The following is a 20,099-nucleotide window of genomic DNA, read 5'->3' on the forward strand; positions in this document are numbered from 1 at the left end:
TTCAGGGGGTCACTTTCAGCAATGATACAGGGCCGGTCCTTCTCCCAATTTCTGAGGTTTAAATCTTGGTATATTTCTGGTTCAGCTTCAGACAATACTGTAATAGGCACCACACCCTCCCTATAACCAGTAGTGAGGGTTAAAATATTTCGGTAAGAGCTGCCTCCTGTCCATGTCTAGTTCTGTGACTGCAGCAGCTTCTCCTCTACCCTGATTTATAGACTTCCAGTGTTCTTTATATTATGCTTTTTGAATTGCAGTAAGAGCAGAATGCTGTCTAAAAGAATCTAGAGACAATTAATGTCAGGGCAGCGGTGATTGTTTCTCGAGTGTGGCACATGGAGTCTAAGATGAAATGTGCTACATTTATGAGAGCGCCTCTGGAGGTCGCTGTATGGGTGAGAGCGCCTCTGGAGCGCGCTGTATGTGTCTGTGCTGCAGTTCCTGTGGTGCCGTTCTATCAGGCTGTCATTTTTGCTCAGGCCACTAACACCAAACGTCTTTTCAACATACATGCGACAGTATCGCGCTGGCTCGTGAGCCTACTCTGATCCCCTAAGTTCAGGTGGGCTCTGTTTTCAGAAAACCGAGCCTGAGCATCTCTAGCTATTATCTCAGTGCGAGGGGAACTGATACAATAGTCTTGTGTGTAAATGTTCAACAAATGAATAGTTGTAGAGATACTATTGTGTAACTAATATGCTTTTTGAAGGTAAATTTCTATTACTCCACCTTATGGTGGAGTGTAACTTCTCAAATGTTCATGTACGTACATCACTCATTTATTTATATAGCGCCAGCAAATTCCGTAGCTCTTTACAATTGGGAACAAACAATACTGGGTAATACGGAGAGGTAAGAGGGCACTGCTCGCAAGCTTACAATCTATAGGACGATGGGAGTCTGATACACAGGGGCAGGTGCTACATCATATTGCACAATGGACCAGCTAGAATGCAAAGGTAAAAGTATTGAGGGCTGTGTGATCAGTCACACAGCAATGTTGGTCAGAGGGTTGTTGTCTTGTGTTAGCTGTGTAGGGGGTGGTTGAGGAATATTATATGCTTGTCTGAAGAGGTGGGTTTTCAGAGGACATTTGAAGACTAGATGACCAGTCTGCCACTAGATATAATTATCTGTCACCAATGTGCTGACTTGTGATCAGCAATTATTCTCAGTAATTACTCATCAGTTCTTTCCTCCTAAGCTGCTGTTTTCTTCATAAACACCGGTCTCTCTCCTTGTCACCAGTTACTTGTCTCTCCCTCACCGATCTCCATGTTCACTTCACCAGCCACTCACTCCTCTCAACTCTTAAACCAGCCTCAAACTGTCGTCCTGCCTCTAAGCTCTTCTACCCAGTGCTCCAAGTGTCAAACTGCTTCCTTTTACGGGCTCTATTCACTTGCGACTGAGCCTCGCCCCTGTTTTCTTACAATTCCGGAGTCACCCCCAAAGGCTCTTGGGAAATGTAGTTTTCCTTTTACAAAAGCGCGGCTCCATCACAATCAGCAGTTAACTTCTATCTGTGTAGTGTAAGGTAGACAATGAGCAATGTCACTGCTTGCTCAGGTCTGGCACAGATTTTACACGTTTAAACCCTCAGAGGAAATGTTGCACTGCAGGTAAATTGATCTATGTATATAATCATAAATTAAAGTTGGGTTTTGCTTTCCTGCATAACTCTTATGTAAATTGTTTTTAATAATTATTTTTTTATTTTTTTTTAAATGCCTGAAAACCAAGATGCCAACAGAAACTATTGGTGAAACAGAAAGGTTGAGGGACTATAGAATAACAAACCATATGACAGATGACACCTAAGCATAGAATTGGGAAAATATACCTAATAGGTAAGATAGAGTCACTGCGTCTAGTTCGCTGTCGGAGATAAAGTGCAGCTGGATACTAAGTCCCATGGACAGTTTTTGGAGTATTAAAGAAAACAAAGCAGCAATGTTCCACTAGGTGGCAGTGTTGGAACATTTGGGGCAGATTCATCATCAGCTATTTATATTCTAGTATCGTATAATCTATTTATAGATTTAATTGTAAAATGAAAGATCTGTGATGTTTCTCCGGAACGGTCGTGAGACCCCTGGTGCATGTTTTTTGTTTACAGAAATATCCCTCATTTTTGCTCACACCCCAGAGGTGTGAGCAAAAATTAGTGTGAATTTGTACCGTAAGAATGGTTAAAAATGTGCAGCCGCGGTGTTCTGACGGACAATTGAATCCGGTCCTTTGTGTGTTGTAAGTTTGTGCACCGTCCCTGTGAGCTGTTCATGTATTTACGGTTGAAGCTGCATCGGTTACATTGTATTTAGAGTTAAGATGCACCTTAGAGTAATACAGCTATAAATAAAAGTGGACATATTGAACTTGCACCATTACATAGTTGAATGGGTGCAAGTTTGCAAACCTTCATGGATCTAAATCACCCCACACTATACTGGTCACTGCCATAAACCCTGCTCCATCCACAGAAACACTTTTGCAATTAATTGAGCTGCTCACAGATCTCACGAGTTTGAATTTTCCACTTCGTCCTCAGCTGTCCCGCTCCGTTCACTGCAATTGGCTGTTCTCCATCTGTAATTATCCTGTTCCATATTATATACATATATCCACGGTGCAGTGTAGTTAAACCAATGTGTGGACATGATGTCAGGTTTGGGGTAATGTACAGCGTTGATCTGAGATAATGATTTATGCTGCAACAATATATCCATCTTACATGAAATGTCATCTTTAGTCCAAATGTATTTAGCATTTATATCATTCGCAATGAACAAAGCAGATTCCATAAGTAATGTGTGGAGCTTATAACGTAGTTACTGACATTGCAGAATGGATTTTATAATCTCCACCCCAGTCCAGACAATTATAGAGTGGATGAAAACATGGCCAAGTGCTTGTTATGGGCGGATGTGTTTACCTCTAGTCTCTCAATCCTTTTCTGATTCATGGGAAGAGAGAAATTAGTTGTTGTTTTTTTAAATCTTTATATTTTACCCAGGAGAAAGTTGGGGGTGAATATGAGTAAGTAGCCCATAGTACAGGGGTCAGGGAACTTTTTTACCTTTTACCCCAAATATATTTAGATATACTGATGTTACCCCCTTGATTTGAAAGGAAATATATCATATATTATTAATTATTGGAATTCAAAATTTATTGAAAGCTTCAACTTCAAAACTTCAGGTTTTGGAGAAATGATGTTGCTTCATTTTGATACGAGAGCATCAATATTGGGGCATTTTGATGTCGGGGCAATCGATTTCTCTGCTTTGTTTTTATGTTCGTTAGAGTGGAAAATCCTTGTTCGCAAAGGTAGGTTGTTGCAAAAGGCAGCAACTTTTTGACTGCCTCCTCATGTGCAATTTTGATGCCTTTGCAGCTGTTTACATCCAAAAATATGACAGATCTGCTTTGTTTTTCAAATGTAATACGTGCTTCATTATTGCATCGAAGCTCAATAAGTGCCTCTGCCATGCTTGAGGCTCTTCTGGTACAACAGTAATTTCACATTTAAAGGGGTCTACAATCCAACTGACAGTATGTGAATCGGTAGCATTACCCCCAGGAATTTCATTTTTACCCCATTTGGGGTAATTTACCCCCTGTTCCCTGAACACTGCCATAGTAGATCCACACACAGCTGCATTTATCATTATCCCCAACAGTTGTGATTTTATTTTTATAAAAACAAAATGTGATGACTCTTATATGTAGAAATGCATAGACAATGGCTAATGTATGATCTAATATTGGGGTAATTAACTTTTGTTTTTTGTTTTTTTTCTCCTCAAAGGTACACTAACCGGTACCACCTCTCTTTTTACACTATTAGAATGTCTGCTCAATCTGTCTATCTCATTTGGAAACAAACAAAACATGTTACAGGTACAGAAGTAATATTACTACTGAGTATTTCAGGATAAATGAACGAGGTCGGTATATAGTCGCAGCCTGAGTTATTGATAATAATGAAACAGTAAATATAACGTCAACATTTATTTATATATCGCCTGCATATTCCGTAGCGCTTTACGGTTGGGAACAAGCACAGCAATAAAACAATACTGGGAAATACAGACAGAGAGGTGAGAGGGTGCTGCCTGCAAGCTTACAATCTATAACATAGTCATATATACTTTATTAGAGAGCATAGCACAGACCTGGCCTCCTGTGGCTCTCCGGTGGTTGTGAAACTACAAGCCCCAGCATGCTTTGTTAGCTGATAACTAGCATATTGCTGGCTGGGTATGCTGGGACTTGTAGTTTCATACAACGCCTGGAGAGCTATGGGTTAGCCAGGCTTGGTGTAGAATAACAGAAAATAAACATAGGGGTATAAACTGAATTAGCTCATATATATCTAGAGTAACAAGTCTGCAAAAGGCCACCGGCTATATCCCTACCACATACCGGGGTACCCGCAGTTATAAACCCACAATCTGGGAACATTAAGTTACAGTGGGGCTTTTACCAATAACAAGGTAACAATTCAATACAGATAATATGTCGCTGAGCAGTTTGTTTCCAGGGCTCCTGGCTCTGTAATTAGAGGGTTATTGACCATCGTACACGGATGTCGTTACTCCTCCGTCTCGTCTCTGTCCAAGGACTCCTCGGAAGGTTCATCCACAGTGATTAGTACAAGCGGTACCCGCGGCTGCTCCATCTTTTTCTGCTTCTCGGAGGCCTCCAGCCTACGGGGGAACCTGGGCACAACTTGTGGCGTCGGTGGCTCGCTGGCCCTACTTTCCTTCTCATCCTCGGTTGTCTCCTCCTCGTCGATACGCCCGTCTGGGTCAAGATCGCTGTGACGGGCATTTTGGTTGGGAGACGGGAACCCATCCCCTCTGAAGCGAACGAGGTGGTGATTCCGAGCCCCGCGGCCCATTAAGTTTTTCATGCTGACCGCGGGGGAAGCGGCGCTGCCGAGAAAGCGGCTGAGCATCGGGGTGCGAGCGCGGGGGAGGATGGGCGTGGCCGACACCTGCTGACTCTGCTCCGAGTCCCCTACAATGCTGAGAGAGAAAGGGGGACAACGTTACATGGAAATGTCGTCTGGTTCCAAATGTTTTATATTTATATCATTCTAAAGCAACAAAGCAGATTATATTAGTAAAGTGTAATGTAGTTACTGACGGTGCAGAATGTATTTATATAATCTCGTTCCACCCCAGTCCAGACATTATACAGTGGCCCAATCCACTCCACTCCCCAAATTGATCAGTAATGTTGCTGTTCTGGTGATGACACCTATTAGGATTCTAAGCATTGTATCACTTCTGTTGTTACATAGTTATATGTGCTGGACAATAACTGTATCTAGATGTATCCAGACACATAGCTGATACCAGTGATCTATGACTTCCATACCGCATGTCGAAGGTGGAGCCCATGAACGAGGGTTTCAGGGTCTCAGAAGCTGTGGCTACGGTATAGGGAGGCAGCATGTCCGGCTCGTCCCAATACTTGTCCTTTACCATAGGCGGCAGGTTCTGGTACATGTCGTCCACGGCTAAGAGAGAGACCTGTTGGATGGAAACAAGCCTGCGTTTACTGAACAGTACATGTTTTCTGGATGTTCTCACAGAAGTGCAGATTTGTCACTGGTGCGCTTGGTACCTGGGAATATTCCCCAAAGAGATTCAGGCCTAAAATAGTTTTCAGAGCCAGTGTTCGGTGTTTTCCCAATTCCTCGGGTAACAGTACATGTATTTAGGATGTACCTGGTTTAGCACACCTCTGGGAACCCTTAACAGTGCATGTATTCAGTCTATACCTTGGGTTTAATAATGGGACAGTCATATACTCCATTAATTTACCTATCTACTCACCCACAAGACGCCATAAAACCCTTCTCTGCTGTCCCTGAGAATCAAAGCTGAGATCCGCTGGTTTGGTTATTTGCGGCTGACATTTTATGGTAGATAGGTAGCAGTGGAGGAGCAGCCCACGGCGCTGCTAGGTCCCCAGCGGCTGAATGTTACGCCCCTTAACGACACAGTAAGGTTCATTTACTATTGTGCAGCTTGGTGGCTCAGTGGTTAGCACTTCTGCCTCACAGCACTGGGGTCATTAGCTCGATTCCCGACCATGGCCTTATCTGTGAGGAGTTTGTATGTTCTCCCTGTGTTTGCGTTGGATTCCTCTGGGTGCTCCGGTTTCCTCCCACACCAAAAACATACTGATAGGTTAATTGGCTGCTATCAAATTGACCCTAGTCTCTCTCTCTGTGTGTGTGTGTGTGTAGGGAATTTGGACTGTAAGCTCCAATGGGGCAGGGACTGATGTGAGTGAGTTCTCTGTACAGTGCTGCAAAATTAGTGGCGCTATATAAATTGATGATGATGAAATCACCCAGTTTTACAGGGAAGCAGAGACAAATGGCAGCATCTGTCAGGAATGGTGGGAACTGGGCAGATTAGATGCGTTCCTTGCAGAGTACGGATTTGGCGCATGCACCAACGGGACAGGAATATTTACATGAGATAAAGAGGCGGAGGAAACACATTTTAGGGGCTTTGCAGGAGGATGTAAAACCTTTTTCTTTCTGCAAAAGGCCTTGAATTTTCCGGCACATAGATCGCGTCTCGTCCTATACTTTTACTGGGACTTTGTACCCTCTAGTGGCAGAAAAGCACAATTCTCTGTGTATTCCACCAATGTGATAAAGTTCACATGCACATAAGTGGTGCCTATAATAATTACAGCCTGATGCCCGGGAGACTCCCGAAAGAGTAGACTACCCTCCCGCATCCCAACCGATCGTCTTGTGAAGTGGGCGTGTTGTAACATTATGAAACGTGTCCTCACACTACTGCACTTGTCCGGTAGACCTCCGGGATCTCCCAGAGCAGAGGCATAAAAAGAAGGAAGTATGTTACTGTCAGAGATTAATGTGGATAACCCGAGCAGTATCTTGGGAATAATTAATAAATTATATGTATATATATATATAGATAGATGGATAGATATAAAATGTTATAAGTCACTCTTACTTGCAGATTCCTATCAATCAATCTGTTGGTTTCAAAGTCATCATCATCCTCTCCGAATGGATTAATGAGCTGTTCCGCCACCTGGAACATAAGAAGATTGATGTGTTACATTATTAACCCCCAACGTCTATTGATGGACGGGCAGTGTAGACAGTTATTATGAAATTGTTCTGTTTCTGTGACTTAATGAATAAACAAGGGAACTCCCAACTAAACATCTATTCCATGATGTGGCCACTGGGGGGCACTGTTCCATTGAACTTCCCTGGACCAAGCACACGATATGGCAGCTGCCAGCACTGTTTATAACAGTATAAAGCACAATGTGACTTATATCCATATAAATTGATAAATGTTTCTAGGAAAGTGTCAAGAAGACCGATTTATAAACACAGCAGATTTCCCTGTGTTATGTGAGGCCCAAGTTATATGTAAAATACAACAAACCTTCAGCCAGCCAGAATAGAAGAAGAACTGCAGCAATGTGAAGACTGGAACATACAAGTCCAGAGGCTCCTTCTTGTCCTCGTCTCGCACGAACTGACGGCCAATGATGCAGGAGGCGAAGAACGAATACACAGCGATTGTCACAACCTGGGGGGGACAACACTGATGTTTAACATCTACATCATACACCAATGGCAGACATCATTACCTCCAAACTACAACTCCAATCAGGCTGACCAGCTGAGCCTAATGGGAGAGGTAGGTAATCGATCTCCCCAGTTTCGTGTTTCCTCCCTCAGTCCACAGACAAACTGGGGAAGTGTGTTTGTGTGACCGATGTGTCTGATTATAATTTGATTGTACAGAGATGTGGATCAAGCTGCGCTGAATATTCTGTATGGTAAATACTGCCTTGTACCACTGAGATCTTTACTGAGGCAGCTGGAATTATGGCAGAGCAACCAGGTCCTCTGTGCACAGTACCATATCCTCCTGTGTTACGTCTTCTCTGTGTGATATGGAGACGCAACCTACCTGTGTGTACACCAGTGGGACACTGATCCAGTCGTAGTGGAAGAGCAGACTGCACTTGGCACGATAGTTATTCAGCTCCTATAAGGGGAACAGGTTTATAAAGAGTCTTTATGAAGAACAAAGATGTCACATATCTCCGTATCTGAGTCTTCTGTATCTCTGATAATAAATGTATTTATTTGTAAGATTGTCACTGGTGTAAGAGGAAAACTATCCTTCAGGAATGAGAGTTTTATAGTGATATCTATGGGGCAGTTAGTAGGTTTGTGGGATAGAACATGGGGCAGTTAGTAAGTATGCGGGGTAGAACACAGGGCAGTTAGTAAGTATGTGGGGTAGTACACGGGGCAGTTAGTAGGTATGTGGGGTAGTACACGGGGCAGTTAGTGGGTATGTGGGGTAGAACACGGGGCAGTTAGTAGGTATGTGGGGTAGTATACGGGGCAATTAGTAGGTATGTGGGGTAGAACACGGGGCAGTTAGTAGGTATGTGGGGTAGTACGCGGGGCAGGTAGTAGGTATGTGGGGTAGTACGCGGGGCAGTTAGTAGGTATGTGGGGTAGTACGCGGGGCAGGTAGTAGGTATGTGGGGTAGTACGCGGGGCAGTTAGTAGGTATGTGGGGTAGTACGCGGGGCAGGTAGTAGGTATGTGGGGTAGTACGCGGGGCAGTTAGTAAGTATGTGGGGTAGTACGCGGGGCAGTTAGTAGGTATGTGGGGTAGTACGCGGGGCAGGTAGTAGGTATGTGGGGTAGTACGCGGGGCAGTTAGTAGGTATGTGGGGTAGAACACGGGGCAGTTAGTAGGTATGTGGGGTAGAACACGGGGCAGTTAGTAGGTATGTGGGGTAGAACACGGGGCAGTTAGTAGGTATGTGGGGTAGTACGCGGGGCAGGTAGTAGGTATGTGGGGTAGTACGCGGGGCAGTTAGTAGGTATGTGGGGTAGTACGCGGGGCAGTTAGTAGGTATGTGGGGTAGTACGCGGGGCAGTTAGTAGGTATGTGGGGTAGTACGCGGGGCAGTTAGTAGGTATGTGGGGTAGTACGCGGGGCAGTTAGTAGGTATGTGGGGTAGTACGCGGGGCAGGTAGTAGGTATGTGGGGTAGTACGCGGGGCAGGTAGTAGGTATGTGGGGTAGTACGCGGGGCAGTTAGTAGGTATGTGGGGTAGTACGCGGGGCAGGTAGTAGGTATGTGGGGTAGTACGCGGGGCAGTTAGTAAGTATGTGGGGTAGTACGCGGGGCAGTTAGTAGGTATGTGGGGTAGTACGCGGGGCAGGTAGTAGGTATGTGGGGTAGTACGCGGGGCAGTTAGTAGGTATGTGGGGTAGTACGCGGGGCAGTTAGTAGGTATGTGGGGTAGTACGCGGGGCAGTTAGTAGGTATGTGGGGTAGTACGCGGGGCAGTTAGTAGGTATGTGGGGTAGTACGCGGGGCAGTTAGTAGGTATGTGGGGTAGTACACGGGGCAGTTAGTAGGTATGTGGGGTAGAACACGGGGCAGTTAGCCGGTATGTGGGGTAGTACACGGGGCAGTTAGCAGGTATGTGGGGTAGTACACGGGGCAGTTAGGTATGTGGGGTAGTACACGGGGCAGTTAGTAGGTATGTGGGGTAGAACACGGGGCAGTTAGCCGGTATGTGGGGTAGAACACGGGGCAGTTAGCCGATATGTGGGGTAGTACACGGGGCAGTTAGCAGGTATGTGGGGTAGTACACGGGGCAGTTAGCAGGTATGTGGGGTAGTACACGGGGCAGTTAGCAGGTATGTGGGGTAGTACACGGGGCAGTTAGCAGGTATGTGGGGTAGTATACGGGGCAGTTAGCAGGTATGTGGGGTAGTACACGGGGCAGTTAGCCGGTATGTGGGGTAGTACACGGGGCAGTTAGCCGGTATGTGGGGTAGTACACGGGGCAGTTAGCAGGTATGTGGGGTAGTACACGGGGCAGTTAGCAGGTATGTGGGGTAGTACACGGGGCAGTTAGCCGGTATGTGGGGTAGTACACGGGGCAGTTAGCAGGTATGTGGGGTAGTACACGGGGCAGTTAGCAGGTATGTGGGGTAGTACACGGGGCAGTTAGCCGGTATGTGAAGAGTAATCACGGTAATGAGGTGCTTGGTGGCGATGTCGTCCCTCACTCTCCCGTCCCTCCGAGCCTGAGCCACCAGGTTAGTGAACCACACGCAGGGGATCCAGTACTTGTTGAAGTCTGAGGCCAAACTCTCAAATTTCTTCAGCTCCTCGCGGCTCATGATACCTGGAATATATCAGACGTCAGTGTTACCTCCTTCACCTCATCATTCAGGGGATGTGCCACTATATAGGGGCACTGCCCAGTATGTCATATAGGGGCACTGCATAGTATATTATATAGGGGCACTGCCCAGTATATCATATAGGGGCACTGCCCAGTATATTATATAGGGGCACAGTCAGAGGAGAGAGCGGGGGATGTCTATTATAGGACATTTGTCTTTGGATGCAGAACTTGGAAAATAAATATAAATATGAGATTTTTGTTGTATAATTGTTGTTGATAGATCTCTTGTTGAATAAAGGTACATTTTCCCACCTATCTTATAGTGCACTAGTAGAAGGTATAGTGTAGGGTATCTCGGTACCCCTCACCCTGCTGGGTGAATTACTGCAGCATGAATGCAGGGATATGATAACAGTGATTATTATCTGCAGGATAATTAAATCTTCTTGTAATAATTCCAGCAACATAACTGAGGTGACAAATAGAATATACAGCATGGAATAAAAGTGACACAGATACTGCACCTTACACCAGAGGTCACTTTCCCACAGCTTCCTCTTTTATAATGACTTACACTGATGACGAGTGGCACCAAGAGGGGGCTGTAATGGGGAGGGGGGGGCAGCTCTGTCTGGGCACTGGAGCAGGAGGGGGACGGGCCGGGTTACCTGCACCCATAATGTCCAATCCCTAAATTCTTATGCGGGAACAGCCGGGCACCAGAGAGTGGTGCTGGTATCTCAAAGAGTGGGTCCATGGGACGAGGGGGGTCTGTGAGCACCTGCATGGAGCAGTGAGGCTGGTACTCCCAGCCATGGGGGGGGGGGGGGGAGATTGTGGACAGAGTTTCCTCCCCCAGTTGTGACCTATTCTTGTGATTTAATTTTATACATCTGGATCTTAATCGTGTGTTGTGATAATTTGTATTTGAAGCTGCTCTGTGTTATGTGTCTATCAGTTAGATAACATCATACAGGTGCCTACATCAACTCTAAGCAAAATTTTGAAGACAGAAGACACTGAGGAAGCCACACATGTCTGCAAAACGCGTCTGTAACAAATCCTTCACTCCAAACAGTTTGATATTTTATTTATTTTACATCTATTTGACATTGGACTTGATATTGATCTACTCTATCCCATTAGTGTTGTCTCTCTACTCTCTCAGCTATTATCTCATCTACTACAAGTGTTTCCATCCTTGTGTTCATTTGCTATTTATTAATTCTTTTTAAATTGCTTTCTATTTTTTTTATTTTGCTAACTTATCCCCCCGCTCCAACCCTGTAATATCCAGTTCTCGTGTATTACATCTGTCTGTCACATCTCCTGCACACGCTATAATATCCCAACCTATCTACCCTGCACATCCCCCCACATACACACAACTATACTACCGCACACTTACCTCCTCCCACCTACCAATATCCTCCTAACCTCCCACTCATGAACAACATATTTTGTAACAAAGTTCTCACATGTTTATGTTACTAATCTTATCTCTTCTGGCCTCTTCAGTAAATCCGTCATGACTGACAGTTACAATAGTAGTAAAACAATAATTTTGGTTCAGAGGCCATAAGTCGAGATGGGGGGGGGGGGGGGAGCAGGCAGAGGGTGCAGTCCTGACGTAAAAAACAGGAGCTGTGGAGAGACTGGACCAAAAAGGGAGAACAGCAGGTGGAGAGTGTGTCTGGTAGGGGACTGGAGCAAGATAAGAGGGTACAAGGGCTGGTATTGGTTATGGTCTTGGGGAATGGAACAAAATAGGTAGAGAGTATGGTCCTGAGATTGGACTTCATCAGGTGGAGAGTGTGGTCTAGAAAGGAGATTAGATCAGGTGGAGAGTGTGGTCCAATGAGGAGATTGGATCAGGTGGAGAGTGTGGTCCAGAAAGGAGATTAGATCAGGTGGAGAGTGTGGTCCAGAGAGGAGATTAGATCAGGTGGAGAGTGTGGTCCAGAAAGGAGATTAGATCAGGTGGAGAGTGTGGTCCAGAGAGGAGATTAGATCAGGTGGAGAGTGTGGTCCAATGAGGAGATTAGATCAGGTGGAGAGTATAGTCCAATGAGGAGATTAGATCAGGTGCAGAGTGTGGTCTAGAGAGGAGATTAGATCAGGTGGAGAGTGTGGTCCAGAAAGGAGATAGGATCAGGTGGAGAGTGTGGTGCAGAAAGGAGATTAGATCAGGTGGAGAGTGTGGTCCAATGAGGAGATTAGATCAGGTGGAGAGTGTGGTCCAGAAAGGAGATTAGATCAGGTGGAGAGTGTGGTCCAATGAGGAGATTAGATCAGGTGGAGAGTGTGGTCCAGAAAGGAGATTAGATCAAGTGGAGAGTGTGGTCCAGAAAGGAGATTAGATTGGGTGGAGAGTTTGGTCCAGAGAGGAGATTAGATCAGGTGGAGAGTGTGGTCCAATGAGGAGATTAGATCAGGTGGAGAGTGTGGTCCAGAAAGGAGATAAGTTCAGGTGGAGAGTGTGGTCCAGAAAGGAGATTAGATCAGGTGGAGAGTGTGATCCAGAAAGGAGATTAGATTGGGTGGAGAGTGTGGTCCAGAAAGGAGATTAGAGCAGGTGGAGAGTGTGGTCCAATGAGAAGATTGGATCAGGTGCAGAGTGTGGACCAGTGAGGAGACTAGATCAGGTAGAGAGTGTGGTCTAGAGAGGAGAGTGGATCAGGTGCAGAGTGTGGTCCAGTGAGGAGACTAGATCAGGTAGAGAGTGTGGTCCAGAGAGGAGAGTGGATCAGGTGGAGAGTGTGGTCCAGAGAGGAGAGTGGATCAGGTGGAGAGTTTGTCTTATAAGGGACGGGAGCAATACAAGTCTGTTTTGCTGAGAAGGTACAAGGTAGAGGTGGAGATTGTAGTTTTGTAAAGAAGCATTAGATGTACAATCCCCGGAGTTCTCCTGCTATCTCTCCTCTTCCAGTCTCTCTTATTTCTGTACTAAGGGGACATCTTTAAGGAATCTTTATGACAACTCAGTTGAAGAACATTTTCCCTGGATTTATTCTCCCCACCTGCTTCCACTATATGCTCCATCGTTGGGAACCTTTTGAGCACACGGGTGCTGACGGACCTCAGGATGAGCACTGATGACAGATTGGCGTATCGGATCAGGGTACGTCTGAGTAAGCGTCCTCTCTCGTCTACTCCGTGGACATTGCTGGACACCACACACATCAGCTGGTCTGGCAGGGGGATGCTGGTGTACTGAGCCCACCAACGGTTGACAATGAGGGTGACGTAGAATCCCAGCACGAAGGAGATGGGGATCAGGTCCTTGTATCGGTTGCAGTATCTGGCGACCTTCTCAAACAGTAGTTTCTGTTCTTCGTAGAGGACATATCTGGAATATTACCTCATTAATTAGCCTCACAAATAGCAAAATAATAACATAATTACAAGCAGTTCTCACCCGTCACTAACCCTGAGTTGTCATAAACAGCTACACATAACTAACTGCTATATTGTGTTTGTTAATGTTTAAGTGACTTAACTTCTGCAGTGAAATTAAAGGAAGAAAACAAGTGAACCCTCCTCCCATGGCCATGTGCAGACCCTAACCCCCTCCCATGGCCATGTGCAGACCCTAACCCCCTCCCATGGCCATATGCGGACTCTAACCTCCTCCCATGGCCATGTGCGGATACTAACCCCCTCTATCACCTCTCTATAGCTCTCAATGGTCCTAAACCCCCACAAATCCCATCTGTACAAAATTAAATGCATGGAAATATGTAAAACATGTAATTAATATATGATAAATGTGCAATGTTGTTTCATGCTGGATGAGTTTGGATGTTACCATTTACACACTTGTAGAACAGCCGTGGGAACGGGCGCAGGAAGTAACTGCTTTTATAGTCTAATATCAAACTGTCATTTAAGTCAGATAACTTCTCTTACTTGTGTTGTGTTGGCAGCTTCTTCCTCAAAATGTTCTCGGTATTCACCACTGACCAACTGCACAGTACAACCCATCTTGTGGACAGCTACATAGTATCACTTTTCATGTTGTGTGTAATGAATGTAATTCTCAGTATCTCTTCCTATTCCATACCTCTAGACAATTCCACAGTACCATGTCTCATGCTGTGTATAAAGCTGTGTATTCCCAGTATCTGTTATTACTCCGTATATATGTCCATTGTCCAACAATATGAGGCAAATCTCAGTATCTGCTATTAAGCTGTATGTACAGGCAACTGTACAGGATGTAAACTGGGTATAATTCTCAGTATCTGTTCCTAGTTCGTATGTTGGAGCACAGTACTTCTCTAGTTCTGTTGTTATTCCTTGTGATTGGAAGCCTGCACAGTACAACTTGCCTTGGTCTGCATAATTTATGAGTTCTTATTGTTTATTTAACAGACACTGTACAGTATTACTATATAAATATCCTATATGCTGTGTATAATGTACATATTACCACTGACTGAAATAAGTGCATCCAATACTGCAGAATCATATTCTCATCCTGTCCACAGGTCAGGTCATGTTGGGGATTGTAGTCTCCTATATCTGCTCAGCAGCTGTTTCTGGAAACTGTATTTTAATTTGTTCCTCTATGAGTAAAATTCAGTTTTTAAATTTTCAGTTTTAAATATAAAAGTTACGCAGCAGATATTAATGTCCGTACATTTAATTATACATAGTGAATAGCAGCTGTTTGACTAGACGTCTATTAGGCAGAATCTCACAACGCTAGACAGATAAATCTCCTTATGATCTTTAAAGAAAGGGATGAGGATTATGTGTGAAATGAATTAGACATGGTGGAAATCTCACCTGTATATAACACTCAGCAAAGCGTAAAAGGAGATGAAGACCAGGAATTCCTTGTACAGTAATTTGTAGATACTTCCCTTCCAGCGGAACAGCAGCTTGGAGAAGCCCCCAAACCTGGCATTGGCCACTTTCAGGGTATAGGAAATAGTCATCCTGACACCTGCCAGGAAACAAGACAATCAACACTTTAAAATCTCCTGCACGCGATCCACATTGTCTAAATAATGATGTATTTGTCTGACTGACTGACTGACTGACCTCAGAAAGGAACTGTGCATGAATTATATTTGAAGCAGCCATTTTTTTTTTTTACACTGCTAGAATGTTGTTGAATCTGTCTCCTCTCTCTTACTCGAGTATAATGCCATTGGCAACAGGGAGGGGCTTCCAGGAGAGGGAGGAGTCAGATAAGAAGATTGTAATGTATGTATGAATTTTATGTTTAATTTATCCCATACTTCCTCATTGTTTTTCCCTTATTAACTTATTAATTATCTTGCTTAATTATTTTGCTAATTCTCTTCCTTTTATTATTTTACTAAGCATATAGTCACATTACTAGAATTATTTTGCATTCCCCAGAAATTGTACATATTTATAAGCAGGTAATTAATACATTTTAATGCTTTCATATACATGATATAATTTAATCTTTAATGAATGATCATAGAGGAAATTACTAATAACATCAAACAATTGTCTTGGGCACAAGTTTTTTACTCCTCTGTAATTGACTCTAATGTATATAATTTTATTAGATCTCATTGTTTGTTGGACAATCTCAGTATATTGGACAATAAAACCTCTTGAAAATCTATTCTCATATTTTACAAAGTTCTACTTATCGGCTGATTATATAAGAAACATTAAAAAAACCACAACTAACTAATACAAAGTAACATTGAGCACATATATTTTATCTCTTATCCCCATGTCCTGATTTAAATATATTTTTCCCTATTTTTGTAGAAATTTTTACCCTTTTCCTGCTCCCTGAAATGTTACTAGTTTCACCTTCTGTTTTCCTGACTCTGGGTAGTGTCTGAATCATTAAATAATTTGACACTTACACAACTACGTCTGAGCCGCACAGCAGAACGTCAGCTTTTCACATTATTATAGAATTTTATAAATCATTTACAATCTTTATGTAACTTCTATACAGTGATAAACACAGGTTTTCTTCAGGCAGTTTTCACATCTAACAAAGCTTTAAATCTGGGTTTTTGTTGTCTAGGACACAGGAAGAATATAAGTGACATCTCCAAGGGCTTCAGGTGCGGACACAGAGATGTGATGGGGTCTTCCCTCAATGTCACTATTATACAATGTATGCAGCTTTCTGGGTTCATCAAAACAAACAGCTCAAATTGGAGCAAACCCCCCATGTGAATACAGCCTCAGTCATACATGACTTACCTGTGTGTACGGAGCAATCTATGCAGAACCAGCCCACTGTGTGCTCCGGACCTTATATACCAGGAGTTAGACAGGACTGTGATCACCTCTGATTTATAGACTCATAATCTTATGTTCTCTGACTCTATCCTCAGTCCCTGGCAGAGGAACGATGTTTACACTCTGATGTCCATCTCTGACACTCCTAAAGGGAACTGGGGTGACCCCAATCCAAGTGTGCACTGGGCATTATAACACGGGGGCTTGCACTTACTATATTATATAGAGGAAGTATTGTAGTGCCCCAAATACCCATAGGAAGTTGTTGCCCATTGAGAAAGAAGAGTTTACAGTCATTGGATCTGAAAGTGAATAGTTTATTTATTAAAAAATATAAATGTTTCAATACCAAGATTATAGACAATATATTCACTACGTGGCCAAACATAGATGGACACATCATATGCATTTGTTGATTATCTAATTCCATAACCATGGGCATTAATACGGAGTTGGTTCCCCCTTTGCTGCTATGACAGCCCCCGCTCTTCTGGGAAGGATTTCAACTAGATTGTGGAACATGGCTGCAGAGAGTCACATCCAATCAGCCACAAGAGCATTGGTGAGATCGGGCACTGATGTCGGGCGATAGTGAGGTCGGGCACTGATGTCGGGCGATAGGTCGGGCACTGATGTCGGGCGATAGTGAGGTCGGGCACTGATGTCGGGCGATAGTGAGGTCGGGCACTGATGTCGGGCGATAGTGAGGTCGGGCACTGATGTCGGGCGATAGTGAGGTCGGGCACTGATGTTGGGCGATAGTGAGGTCAGGCACTGATGTCGGGCGATAGTGAGGTCGGGCACTGATGTCGGGCGATAGTGAGGTCGGGCACTGATGTCGGGCGATAGTGAGGTCGGGCACTGATGTCGGGCGATAGTGAGGTCGGGCACTGATGTCGGGCGATAGTGAGGTCGGGCACTGATTTCGGGCGATAGTGAGGTCGGGCACTGATGTCGGGCGATAGTGAGGTCGGGCACTGATGTCGGGCGATAGTGAGGTCGGGCACTGATGTCGGGCGATAGTGAGGTCGGGCACTGATGTCGGGCGATAGTGAGGTCGGGCACTGATTTCGGGCGATAGTGAGGTCGGGCACTAATGTCGGGCGATAGTGAGGTCGGGCACTGATGTTGGGCGATAGTGAGGTCGGGCACTGATGTCGGGCGATAGTGAGGTCGGGAACTGATGTTGGGTGATAGTGAGGTCGGGCACTGATGTTGGGCGATAGTGAGGTCGGGCACTGATGTCGGGCGATAGTGAGGTCGGGCACTGATGTCGGGCGATAGTGAGGTCGGGAACTGATGTTGGGCGATAGTGAGGTCGGGCACTGATGTCGGGCGATAGTGAGGTCGGGCGATAGTGAGGTCGGGCAGTGAGGTCGGGCACTGATGTCGGGCGATAGTGAGGTCGGGCACTAATGTCGGGCGATAGTGAGGTCGGGCACTGATGTCGGGCGATAGTGAGGTCGGGCACTGATGTCGGGCGATAGTGAGGTCGGGCACTAATGTCGGGCGATAGTGAGGTCGGGCACTAATGTCGGGCGATAGTGAGGTCGAGCACTGATGTCGGGCGATAGTAGTGAGGTCGGGCACTAATGTTGGGCGATAGTGAGGTCGGGCACTGATGTCGGGCGATAGTGAGGTCAGGAACTGATGTTGGGCGATAGTGAGGTCGGGCACTGATGTCGGGCGATAGTGAGGTCGGGCACTGATGTCGGGCGATAGTGAGGTCGGGCACTGATGTCGGGCGATAGTGAGGTCGGGCACTAATGTTGGGCGATAGTGAGGTCGGGCACTGATGTTGGGCGATAGTGAGGTCGGGCACTGATGTTGGGCGATAGGTCGGGCACTGATGTCGGGCGATAGTGAGGTCGGGCACTGATGTCGGGCGATAGTGAGGTCGGGCACTGATGTCGGGTGATAGTGAGGTCAGGAACTGATGTCGGGCGATAGTGAGGTCGGGCACTGATGTCGGGCGATAGTGAGGTCGGGCACTGATGTTGGGCGATAGTGAGGTCGGGCACTGATGTCGGGCGATAGTGAGGTCGGGCACTGATGTCGGGCGATAGTGAGGTCGGGCACTGATGTCGGGCGATAGTGAGGTCGGGCACTGATGTCGGGCGATAGTGAGGTCGGGCACTAATGTCGGGCGATAGTGAGGTCGAGCACTAATGTCGGGCGATAGTGAGGTCGAGCACTGATGTCGGGCGATAGTAGTGAGGTCGGGCACTAATGTTGGGCGATAGTGAGGTCGAGCACTGATGTCGGGCGATAGTAGTGAGGTCGGGCACTAATGTTGGGCGATAGTGAGGTCAGACATTGATGTTGGGCGATAGTGAGGTCGAGCACTGATGTCGGGCGATAGTGAGGTCGGGCGATAGTGAGGTCGGGCGATAGTGAGGTCGGGCACTGATGTCCAGCGATAGTGAGGTCGGGCACTGATGTTGGGCGATAGTGAGGTCGAGCACTGATGTCGGGCGATAGTGAGGTCGGGAACTGATGTTGGGCGATAGTGAGGTCGGGCACTAATGTCGGGCGATAGTGAGGTCGGGCGATAGTGAGGTCGGGCGATAGTGAGGTCGGGCACTGATGTTGGGCGATAGTGAGGTCGGGCGATAGTAGTGAGGTCGGGCACTGATGTTGGGCGATAGTGAGGTCGGGCGATAGTAGTGAGGTCGGGCACTGATGTCGGGCGATAGTGAGGTCGGGCGATAGTAGTGAGGTCGGGCACTGATGTTGGGTGATAGTGAGGTCGGGCGATAGTGAGGTCGGGCGATAGTGAGGTCGGACACTAATGTCGGGCGATAGTGAGGTCGGGAACTGATGTTGGGTGATAGTGAGGTCGGGCGATAGTGAGGTCGGGCACTAAAGTCGGGCGATAGTGAGGTATCCTCTTAGCAGCTGAGCTGGTATTGCTCCTAGACGTTTCCACACAATAACACCACTTATAGATGTCCAGGGCTGACACACTATTTAAAAGAGGAATCCACCTACTATCCAGTATACATATATACGGGTGTGAATGTGTGTGTGATTCAAGCCACGGGTTGAGGGGGAGAGGGGGGTTCTTGGACCCCACCTAAGTTTGTGCCTTGACCTCCCGACCTTTGTAATCTGTTTTGCTGTCTAGATAATGATACGGATCTGCAAAAATAAAAATTGTTTTCCAATATTTATATTTTTCTCTCTGACTGGACATCATGTTTCCTCTTCTGCAAGAACTAACCCCCTGCCCTACAAACCCTGCACATAGGTATAATTGTAGACTCAAAAACAAGCTGTCCAGTCACTGCTTCATAATTATCTTCCTATAACCTTGAGGGTGAAAATCAAAGTCAATTTTCAGACATTGTTATTGAAATTGTTATTAGATAGTGATCTGTATTATACACCCATATTCAGATTATTAGGCTCTGTGTTGTATACTGGTGATTAGATACATTGTATACTGTGATTAAATACATTGTATAGTGTTTATCAGATGACAGAGCTCTGTGTTGTATACTGGTGACTAAATGATAGAGCTCTGTGTTGTATACTGGTGATTAGATACATTGTATAGTGTGTATCAGATGATAGAGCTATGTGTTGTATAA

The 20,099-nt window shown here is 45.5% G+C and overlaps 1 protein-coding gene across 1 annotated transcript; it reads right to left on the minus strand.

Moving 5' to 3' along the window:
* Positions 1–4,555: 4,555 nt before the first annotated feature.
* Positions 4,556–15,203, minus strand: BEST4 (bestrophin 4). Its single transcript, XM_075183995.1, has 8 exons — positions 15,049–15,203; positions 13,278–13,606; positions 10,100–10,254; positions 7,998–8,075; positions 7,464–7,610; positions 7,017–7,097; positions 5,392–5,546; positions 4,556–5,036 (listed from the first exon to the last, which is right to left on the minus strand). The coding sequence occupies exons 1-8, from the start codon at positions 15,198–15,200 to the stop codon at positions 4,601–4,603; spliced, it is 1,533 nt and encodes a 510-aa protein (XP_075040096.1). The 5' UTR covers positions 15,201–15,203; the 3' UTR covers positions 4,556–4,600.
* Between the last annotated feature and the right edge of the window lie 4,896 nt (positions 15,204–20,099).

Source organism: Mixophyes fleayi, chromosome 8 (assembly GCF_038048845.1).
Source record: "Mixophyes fleayi isolate aMixFle1 chromosome 8, aMixFle1.hap1, whole genome shotgun sequence".
Classification (NCBI taxonomy): domain Eukaryota; kingdom Metazoa; phylum Chordata; class Amphibia; order Anura; family Limnodynastidae; genus Mixophyes; species Mixophyes fleayi.

What these genes read in the sequence shown, in the direction of transcription:
- BEST4 (XM_075183995.1), bottom strand. Translation starts at nt 15,200, where the DNA reads ATGACTATTTCCTATACCCTGAAAGTGGCCAATGCCAGGTTTGGGGGC. An exon ending in TCCCACTGGTGTACACACAG is followed by an intron (nt 7,611 to 7,997) that starts GTAGGTTGCGTC and finishes TGTCCCCCCCAG; the next exon opens with GTTGTGACAATCGCTGTGTA. An exon ending in TCTATTCTGGCTGGCTGAAG is followed by an intron (nt 7,098 to 7,463) that starts GTTTGTTGTATT and finishes CTTATGTTCCAG; the next exon opens with GTGGCGGAACAGCTCATTAA.